Below are 10,453 nucleotides of genomic sequence, written 5' to 3' on the forward strand. Positions count from 1 at the left end.
TTCCCCCCCCTCTGCGGGGGAGCGTTGGTACGGCCCCAGGACGGCGGGGTCTTAAAGGGACAGGAGCGCTGGGGCGGGGCGGGAGGAAAAGGGGGGGTCGGGGAGATTCGGGGTTCACACAGTGGGTATAAGCAGGGGATCGGGGTTGAGGCAAGGTGGGGAGACAGCACTGGAGCCAACACTGTATTTGGGGGGTGAAGGTGGGGGGCAGAAGTGGCGCCAGAGATCAGGTCTGGTTTGCAGTCAAGGTGGGTTTAAGGTCAGGGGTGGGGTCATGGCGAAGCCGTGTTTGGGGTCACGGTGGTGTCATGGGCTGGGGCCAGGGTGCTGGGGTCAGTTTTTGGACACAGGCTGTGCCAGAGACAGGATCCCCAGACCCGAGAGCCCTGTCTGTGGCCACGTGGGGTGCCTGTGTGCTCATGGTGCTCCTGTGGGGCCCCCCAGAGTCCCCAAAGGTCCCTGCCATGGCACAGGGCCCAAGGGGGGTCAGGGGACCCCTGGATAGAGGCTGGAACCTGGTCACTGCCGCCCCTCCCTGGGACCCGAGGGGCTCCCCGCCCAGCCAGCTTACAGCCAGCACAAGCACATGCTCCTGATTTAACCACAGAGCACATGTTTCGGATGTTTTGGGGCGGCCTTCCTCTCAGCACTCACACTGCCACCACCGGGGAATTGCACAAGCAGCTCCGAAAACATCCCCAGCAGTCCCAGAGAGACATTTTGCAACCCAGACCCCGGGTCCCACAGGCACGGAGGGACCACCGCTCTCCTCTCTCCCTTTTTTGGGAAGCTGGCTCACAGCTCTGCTAAGTCCAGCCTGTCCAAAGCCAGGCACACAGCCTGCCCTGACCCCACCGAGCAGCCCCAGGCCGTGTGTGTCCCCTCTCTCAGCCAGGCAGTGGCACATCCAGAGTCACCATGCTGATGCTGTCGCTGTGTTAACACTCCCTACAGAGTCAATAAAACCCTCAGGGAAGGTGCAAAGTCCAAGCTGGGGCTGGCAGGCACCCGGGGGACCAGGAGGGGTGTGAGGAGGGGGCAGGACCCAAAAAGCACCAGCTCTGAGGCAGCAGTGCCCAGGGCTGCAGGAACACCCCCTTTCATGATGGCATCCAAGCAGAGGGTAGAGGGGTGTAAGGTCACGTGGGCACCACTGCCACCTGCATCAGTTTTGGGATCAACCCCATGGAATTGTCTCGGAGTGGCTCTGGTCAGAAAAGCAAAGGAACACAGACCCATTTTCCTTCCAGCATCAGTCTCCTGCCTGGTCTCCCCACTCTGCAGCACCCCCCTTGCTCTCAAATGGGGCAGCAATGCAGGTCCAAGTCAGTTCTGCTTTCATCATGTACCCTCCACTCCTTTTCTCTTGCACCACAGTGGGTGCAGAAGAGCAGAGAGGACAGAGCTGGGCTCTTCCAGAGCATCCTTCCTGCACCAGGATGACTATCCCGAGAACAGGGGGCAGCTGGCTCAGCTCCCAGCGCTTGACCCAGAGTTTTGTCACTCTGCAGTGACGCTCTGAGGACAGGAGGTCAACCCAAGGGGTGTTCTGGACTCTCTGCACACCCCGATTCCGGGGCAGACGTAATCCTGGCACTGAATGAAGTGGCCTTTACTGGAAATGCACCAGGGGCACAGAATAACAAAGCTCCAGGGACAGCACGTTTCCAGGGGCAGCCATCCCGGGCTGAACTGGGAGGTTATTGACTTTTTTTCTCTCTTTTTTTTTTTTTTTTTTTTTCTTCCTTCCTGCTTTAGGAACTTCCATTCTCTGTCTCCCCACCAAGGAAACGAGCTGGTATTGCAACGTGCAATGAGTAACATTGCCGGGAGCTTAGTGAGGCAAATGCCAAAGCCCAATGAGCTGATGACTTTCACTTCCCTCTCTGCCAGATTTAATTCCTCTTTCGAGCCTTAGACACGTTTGAAAATGTCTCATCCCAACACCTTTCCACCCTCCCAGCAACTTTCCTTCGCTGGGCAAGGAGTTCTGAGCTTGCCACCAGCCCTGGGGAACTGGAACTTGCTTGGACTCCACTGCTGGAGAAGCAGAAGGTCCTTGGCTCATTTATACAACGGCGTTTCACTGTGGAACAGCTGCCCTCGGGAAAGCAGGGAACAGATCTCACTAGAAAACAAAACTGAAGGTACAACACGTTGCACTGGACAAGTGGGTGCAGCTGGACTTGGAACAGCCCTGGGGACACGGTGGAAGATGCAGAGATCAGAGAAACCAAGTGATCTGCCAAGGTCACCCAGAAGCTTCTAAAAGACTTGGGAGCAGAAGGAAAAAACAAAGAAACAAACCAAACAAAATGTGGTTTTGTCCCTATCTGGCAGGTCCTGCTCACCTGGAAGGCTGTGGCAGTTGTCTTGTCCCAGCATGGAAAGGAATGTCCCCAGGCAGGAATGTCCCCCCACTGCCGGGGCCAAGGGGCCCAGCTCAGCCCCTGGAAGGTTTGCTGTCTGTTCCCCGGGATCGAGGCTGTTCCTGGTCCTGTTCCCGGTGCCGGCAGCGACACTGCGGTGACTCCTACAGGCCAGGACTTCCTCCGCCACTATGAAACCAGGAAACTACTCCCTGGAAACGCGCCATCCCTTTGACAGCTCTGCAGGGAGAGGGAATCTCTCGCCAGATCTACTGATAAAGAGTTGGAAAGGAAAAATAACCGGCTTCCAGCGTTTTCCAGGGTGCAGTTCCACTTGTCCCCAGTGCGCGTCCAAAGCCGCCAGCCTGACATGGAGCTGGCACCCGTCAGCCACCCGCAGCCCATCCCACAGATCCCGCCCCACAGATCCCACCCCACCCAGCCCACCAGCCGGAGGGGAGCGTTCCACCTCCCCGTTTGAAAGCAAACCCAGAGACCGTAGCAATTTGTCTTTCAGATTCTATTTCCAGTTCCCAACATTCATGATTGCTATCAATGCTCATCACCCTCCTGGAAAAATCAGTGATAAAATTCCTAGGTTTACAGGCAAGGATTTCACAAGGAGGAAAAAATCAAGGCACTAGGAGAGAGTGGAGTATCAACATTTCAATGTTATCTCTAGCATTTCTTTCCTGGTATTAAAAACATGCTTTTAAATTCCAAACAAGCTCCTTATCCCGCTCTTGCTCCACACTAAACACTTAACAATGCAACTGCTGCCAGCAGGAAAAACAGGACCATGAAGTCAATTCCATTTGTGACCCCGTGGAGGAGTGAAACAATCAGGGACGAGAGGGAGCTGGCCCTCAAATCCAGCCTGCTGGAGAAGTGGCTGCACAGCAACAAGGGGTTTCCTTAGACATTGATGATGGAAAAATCAAAGGGGCATGGACTTGTTTTGGAACATGCAGCTGTCAGAGCTGCCTCTGGTCAGGCTCCCTGGGAGCACAGAGGAACCCCGAGGCTGTTGTGTTTCTGGGGGACGAGTGAGGCACTGCAGGAACATCTCCAGGAGCAGTAATGGCACTTTATGCTTCATGCAGCACTTTTTTTTTTTTTTTTTTTTTTTTTTTTTTTTTTTTTTTTTTTTTTTTTTTTTTGTTTGTTTGTTTGTTTGTTTGTTTTGGAACTCAACAAAACTCTGAGCAGAGTCAAGGGCAATAGTTGAGATCCTGGCTGATTTACAGACACAGAGACAGCAGATTCCTCCTGGGCATGGCACAGTCCAGCAGCTACGCAGCTGGGAATAACTCTCAAATCCCTGCAACTCGACCAACCTTCTTCATTACAGCCATAGGCACCAAACAGTGCAACCTGCTCCAAATCCTTTGCTGAAAACTCCCCTCTCCCACACGCCTGCCCACCAGCTCTGAAGAAAACAGAGCGATCGTGCTAATATTGGTAGGTGAGACTTCTAAAGCTGAGCAGTGTGAACACCCCCAACAGCACTGCAACATTCCTTGGATTTATAAACATTTGCCCCACAAATGGCCAAAATTTGTTACTGAAGAGTCTCCCAGTACTTCTCGTGCATCTGAGGTGGCCTTATTGACAAGTGCTGGTGACACAGGCTGAGCCGGTGCAGTGCTATCAGAAAATGAAGGCACCATGTTGATGCAGGCACAGACTGTAGCTAAGAAGGACCTTGAGCATTTTACAGCTGTGTTTTGTGGTGGCAGAAAAAGGTGCTCTGTGTTCTATCCTCTTGCCCCAGCTTGGTTTAACAAGCTCTCTTCATGGCAATCTTTTAGTGGGGAAGTCACCAGTAGAACACACATCTGTCCTCCTCCACTCAAAAATTTAAGTTATAAACTAAGGCTTGCCTGATTCCCACCTCTTTTGGGTCCTAGCTACATCACACCTGTAAACAAGACAGAAGTGTAAATGTAAAAGAAGAGTAGGTGCTTTTAGCTGCAGCCTAGTTAAACTCCAGTGTTTTGACAGTGAGATTTGCACCTTGACTCAGGGAGCTGGTGCACTGGAACTCTAGTGGCAGTGTGGAAAAAGCCAGCTGCTAAATGCAGCAACGAAAAAAGACTTCAAAAGGATGAGAAGTGCACTGATCTGATACAGTCCCCACCTCCACCAATATTAAAAAGTAAAAAAAACCAATCATAAAGGAAATTCAAGTAGCCTGTGCCAGGGAGCAGGGGAATGGCTTACATTGGAGCTACCAATGCATTCCAACAGTCACCCCAGACACAGCAAAGATGCCAGCAACGCGCTGCTGCATGAGCATCACACAGTGGTCCTGCCCCTGCGTGAGTCCTGATGCTCCCTGGAGGATCAGTACACCTGGACTCTGGTAAATTCAGCTGCAGCAGCAGGCACTGTGGGTGCTGGATACCCTGGTGCTTGCTGAGCACCAGCCAGGGGGCCCACGCCCGCTGGTGGCTGTGGATCAGTCGGGCACACGCGCTGAGGGGGAGAGAACGTGCCCAGCTGGCAGCACTGTCCTGAGGAGGCTCCCACGTGGGCCTGCCCACAACACTCTCCCAAGGCACCTCTGGATTGGCAGCGGGAAGAACTGAGGCTGTGTCCTGCAGCGTGGCCCTGCTGAGATCCCTCGTGTCCCGGCACCCGGCCATGTCCCGGAGCGCAGCTGTGATGAAAGCCCTGGCTCTGAGCGTTGGAATGCTGCATCTGGGAAGCAGGAAGAGCGGGAGGCGAAGGGCAGTAGTAGTTTTGGGTGGGGTAAGTGCCTGGTGCAGGGTTAATCCTGGGCAGGAAGAAAACAGAAGGTTACACAGTGCTCAGAACTGGCATTGCCTAATTAGCACTGGAAGTGCCCTGGGGGTTGATTTCCTCCTGACCAGCGCTCAGAGAGGTCACTGCAATCCATCAGAGGGATTCACTACAACAGAAGCTCTTATTATAAGCAGCACTTGAGTAAAAAATAGGTTTACTGGCCTCTCAGGACAGATGTTCCCACTGCCAACCCACGCCAATTCCACACCCACTGAACGAGCATGGTTCTTGGCCCCAGAATCTTTGTGCAAGGAACACACAAAAGCCAAACTTCAACGTGCTTTGAAATTCCTGGGCACATCCTCCCTGGCCTGCGAGGGACACATCTGCCAAGGCATTCATCAGGAGAAGTCACAGCTGCCAAGTGTTTATCAAGAAAACGTAAAGGCCCTCGGTGCGAGTAAGAGCCCGGAGTATAAAGCAAAAAAAGAAAAGGAGGGGAGAGTTAGAGATTAAATTAATTATTCAGAGGCAAGGGCTAGAAAGTCTTTGCCAGCAGAAGGGATGACTCATCCAGCCAAAACAAGAGAGAGGCAATCTGCCTAGAAGCTGAAGCCTCTGGGACTTCAGGAGTGCTGCTCAGCCCACGCACAACATGCAGATGAGCGCTGAGAACCAAGGCAGTATTCATGAAGCCATGACTGCCAGACTCCCAGCAAGAACAAGAGACTGGCTCAGGCTGGGGTTTTCAGGCTTAGATTTTTGGGTTTAAATTATTAATTTGATCTTGGGTTGGCTTTGTTTTTTTTTTTTAATTTTATTTGTGGACACAAACATGATGCCAAAGCCTGGACCTCCTAGAAACGTGTCCTGCCTGGTGGCAAGTTGATGCCTGAATCTTATGAAAATTTAAGAAGAAAACGAATCCCAAACTATTAAAAACCAGAATAACCAACATGAAGCTGCAGAAGCACATACAGAAGTTGTATCTAAGACACAGACATGCAAATTTATCTGCAGCAGTGGAAGCATCCTAGAAACACCTTCCCACGCTCTGCTGGATAGTCAGACATTCATGTAAGTACCTTTGTGTCACAACAGTCTGTGTCACCTCACCAAAGGAAGCAGGTTTAGACCCTGAGGTGCTGTGCACAGCAGGATTGTACTGATGCTGGCACAGGCTCAGCATGGAGACAGTCCCTCCTCCCAAAAGCTGCACTTGCACAAATGCTGCTGGATCTGCCCGCTCTCCCTGCAAGCACTCCCACGTTTGAGTGCCCTCATGGACCTGGGGGACACTCCTGCTGCAGGCAAGGGTTGATTTTATGGCTTCCCCATGGGTGAGGGCAATGCAAACACCTGGAAATGCTTCCACTTCAAATAAAGCTTTACAACGAGCTGAGGGCTTAAACAAAACACAGAATTTAACCCTTAACAGAAAACTATCCTTCCTCTGTGAAGCTGAAATGGCACCTTAGAACAGGTAAATATTTGACCTGCATTTTCAAGCTTTTTAGAATACAAGTAAGTTCTCAAGGCTTGTGATAATACATAAACTTAAAGACACTCCTGAACGTCAGCCATGGGCCCTAAGGTGGTTTTTTTCAGTAAAGCAACATTGTCTTGGCACTGAAAACCTGCTGAAAGGCTAAAAAAGACCAAAAGGCCACTTTGTAAATGACATCCTTGATTTATAACGCTCTGCTCCTACAAAGGTTTGGACACAACTCACTTCACAGCATTCCTGGGAGATGAGGTGGGGCAAATAAAGATAGGGATCACACCCCAGGGAGCCACACAGCCAGGAATAAATGCCTTAAACCCTAATTCCAGGGCAGAGTTACACAACTTAACTTTCCTGTCAGCCAGAGCCGCAATACCTTTGCATGTGTACACACACTGCCCTCGAAGCAAAGGAGAGGTCTTTCACCTCCACTCAGCTTTCACTCAAGACCTGGTTGAGTTAATGAGTGGTAATTTATTAGTCCCAGTAATGTCACCGGTGTAACATCAAAGGGTGACTCTGCCTCCCCCAACACCCACAACATGAACTCAACAAACGCAATCCAGATTTTAAAGGTGATTTAGAGCCTCTCCTCACACTTCAAAATTCCCTTATAAGATCTCCCACAGGAACTTCTGTACTTACTTGGTGTTTTCAGAAGCTCTTCTCTCTGCTAAGGACCCTGGGATGTATTTCAGCCCTGGGATCCTCTTCAGCAGAGTGAAAGGGAACACCCGGTCCAGCTTAGAGCCCACTGACTCTGGAAAATCCAGGCAGAAACAGTAGCCAAGACCATCTGAAGCCAGGAGCACGTTAAGGAGGTCTGCAGACAAAACACAGTCACTCCTAACACAGCCACACACAATCCTCCTCTGCCCACAGACCACTTTCCCTGGAGAATTCTCTCAGTTCCACCCAGCACCACGTTCATAGACCGTCACCCTCCTCACTCCACGTTCTCTGTGTGCACAAAGATCACCGGGGAAGTGGAAGAATGAGGTGGAAAACCAACACAGGATGAGCAAAGCCAGGGAGGGTTTAATGCAGAGCAAGAGCCCAGGAAAGACCATAAAAAGCAAAAGAACCACATCACCTCCTTCCCATCCCAAACCAATGATCCCACTCCGGCTCAGAGCTTGCCACTTGGAAAGGATACAGGCTTCCCCCACCAGGAGCCCACACAGGTTACCCAGGAGAGAGGAGTGGGGGATAAACCACGCCATGCAGAGCACAAACCAGGGCACCAGCACCACTGGAACCCGGCACCCGAAAATCAGAGTCCTCTTCATCCGCGAGCGGGTGGTGGACACACCCAGCATGGCAAAAGCCACCGGCAGGAACCCTTTGGCATCTCCCACCTGCCACACCCGGGAGACAAGGGGCTCCAGGAGGAGGTAGAGGAGGGCAGAGAGCACGGAGAAGGTGATGGTGAGGAGGCAGTGCTTCGCTGTGCCCACGTTCCTCTCAAAGCTGCCAGCAAAGTACCAGATGGCAACGGCACCGCAGGTCAGGGAGATCAGATCTTCATAGACAAAGGTGTAGGTGACCAACCTGTGAACTGAGCACGGACAGACACAGCTTTTAATTGCTTTAAACCACAATCACAGGCTTGAGTAGAGGGAGAGAGAGCCCACGGGATTAATTAATGGCTTTCCTTTTCTAGGCTGGTGTAGAAAAGAAGGAACTCAAGGCCTTTAAAACCAGCCATAAATAACCAGACAGAGTAAAACAAGTGCTATCTTGGGTGTCACAAACATATGGGCTGACTCTTTGCTGCTTCCTGGGAAGCTGCCTGGAAAAAAGCAGCAGCATCTGTAGTAAATTTCAGTCTCATTAAAAGAGAAGGCAAGAGACATAAAAATAGATGTTATTATAACAAAGATTTTGGCAAAAAACCCCCACTCCTTAATCTGCTGGAAGGCTGACCTTCCTCACCAAACCTCACACCTCAGAAGTGCTCCCAGGCCCTTTGGACAGCCGTCCTCCTGGGCATTCAGCAAGGATGCAATCAAAGAGTTCTCTACCTCCCTTCCACCAACCTCAGTCCCACAGCCAGAAAAACAGCAGTGAAAAACAAAACAACCCGTGGAGAAACGTGAGGAGGTGGTGGATTTCACCCATCAGCTCAGAACCTCACACTGCTAAAGGAAATCACTGCACAGGGGTGAGCTGGGATACGGGAATTAGAAATGTGACAAAAATCATTCTGGAAATAACACCAGGACTGAGGAAAGAAAATCCCTGGAAACTCACACTGTGCTTAGTGTCAGAGATGAGTGTAAAGGGGAGCCGCCTGATGTGAGGGGGCTGAGATGGGTGCCCAGGTCAGGGAAGAGCATGGAATGTGGGAGGAAAAGGAGCACTGGGAGGTGGGACATGGGTGGCAGCGGGCTCAGGGAGGGACTTGAGGAAGTGCCCAGAATTGGGGGCTGAGGGGAGGGATGGGAGAGGGAACACACAAAAGCTCCACTGGGGATTTGGGGGAGGCCGGGAATGCGAGGACACAAAGGATCCGTCGGGGATTTACGGAAGGAGCAGAGGGCGGGGACACAGAGGCTCCGCTGGGGCTTGGAGAAGGCGCGTAATGAGAGCGACACGAAGGCTCTGTGGGGATTTGGGGAAGGTCTGAAATGGGGGACCCACAGAGGAAGGGGGTAGGGTGGGATAGGGAACCAAGAAGGCAGCGGCTACCCCCGCGGGCGGCCCCCGCTCACCTTCCCCGTCGCGCAGGGCGGCGGGGCGCAGCGAGGCGGCGGAGCGAGAGGAGGGGACACCCCGCAGGATCCCGGGCGCGGAAGCCGCGACCGAAAGCAGCACCGTGAGGGCAGCGGCGGCCGGCGGAGCCCTGGGCGCCGCCATTGCCGCCCCGCGCGCCCGCCACTTCCGGCCGCCGCCGGAAGGCCTGGGGGTTACCATGGCAACGCGGGGTGCTGCGGGCCCGTTACCATGGAGACGCGCGGGGGTGGGGCTCTCCCCCCCCCGCCTCCTTTTGAATTTTTATTTAATTATTGGGGTTTTATCCTTGTCCAGAAGGGGAAAAGAACCCCGTGGGGATATGTGAGGTCTCGCTGGGAGCCTGTCCGAGCTGGGTTACAGCCGGGTCTCCCCATGAGCAGCCGCCCTCAGGTGCAAGAGGCCCAGCCAGGCCAATGCAGTCCTCACTTCCCTACTCCACGAAGTCAGGCTGCTGGGAATCACAGAATCACAGGGTCAGTGAGGATAGAAAAGACCTGTGAGTTCATCGAGTCCAACCTGTGACCAAACACCACCTTGTCAACCAGATCAGAGCACTGAGTGACATGTCCCGTCTTTCCTTAAACACCTCCAGGGACAGTGGCTCCACCACCTCCCTGAACAGCCCATTCCAATGTCTAGTCACCCTTTCCGTGTAGAAATTCCTCCTGATGTCCAGCCTGAACCTCCCCTGGCACAGCTTCAGCCTATGTCCTCTCATCCTGTCACTGGTTGCCAGGGAGCAGAGCCGGACCCCCACCTGGCTCCAACCTCCTGTCAGGGAGTTTTAGAGAGAGAAGGTCCTTCCAAGCCTCCTTTTCTCCAGACTGAGCCCCCTCAGCGTCTCCTCATCAGCCTTGTGCTCCAGACCCTTCACCAGTTTCATTGCCCTGCCCTGGACTAGCTCCAATCCCTCAGTGTCCTCCCTGAATTGTGGAACTGGACACAGAACAAGTGTTTTCCTTCAGGTGTGACAGATGGAGGTGGAGAGGAGTGTCCACACCACACATGCACCTTTCCACCTGTGCTGGAGCAAATGGAGGCACATCCCTCCTCCACATTTGTGTGCTCAAACAAGGCTGAACCTGCATGAGGCTCA

At 52.8% G+C, this 10,453-nt stretch overlaps 1 protein-coding gene across 1 annotated transcript; it reads right to left on the minus strand.

Annotated features, from left to right (window-relative positions):
* Positions 1 to 3,556: 3,556 nt before the first annotated feature.
* On the minus strand, positions 3,557 to 9,480 carry RHBDD2 (rhomboid domain containing 2). The gene is made up of 4 exons (XM_027898609.1): positions 9,336 to 9,480; positions 7,778 to 8,179; positions 7,267 to 7,417; positions 3,557 to 5,148 (listed from the first exon to the last, which is right to left on the minus strand). Exons 1-4 carry the CDS (start codon positions 9,478 to 9,480, stop codon positions 4,716 to 4,718), a joined length of 1,131 nt encoding a protein of 376 aa, XP_027754410.1. The 3' UTR covers positions 3,557 to 4,715.
* Positions 9,481 to 10,453: the final 973 nt, after the last annotated feature.

Source organism: Empidonax traillii, unplaced genomic scaffold (genome assembly GCF_003031625.1).
Source record: "Empidonax traillii isolate 1590-97213 ecotype Southwest subspecies unplaced genomic scaffold, ASM303162v1 scaffold607:size387008, whole genome shotgun sequence".
Classification (NCBI taxonomy): domain Eukaryota; kingdom Metazoa; phylum Chordata; class Aves; order Passeriformes; family Tyrannidae; genus Empidonax; species Empidonax traillii.

What these genes read in the sequence shown, in the direction of transcription:
- RHBDD2 (XM_027898609.1), bottom strand. Translation starts at nt 9,480, where the DNA reads ATGGCGGCGCCCAGGGCTCCGCCGGCCGCCGCTGCCCTCACGGTGCTG. An exon ending in CGCCCTGCGCGACGGGGAAG is followed by an intron (nt 8,180 to 9,335) that starts GTGAGCGGGGGC and finishes GTCCGTGCTCAG; the next exon opens with TTCACAGGTTGGTCACCTAC. An exon ending in GCTCCTGGTGGGGGAAGCCT is followed by an intron (nt 7,418 to 7,777) that starts GTATCCTTTCCA and finishes TCCTGGCTTCAG; the next exon opens with ATGGTCTTGGCTACTGTTTC.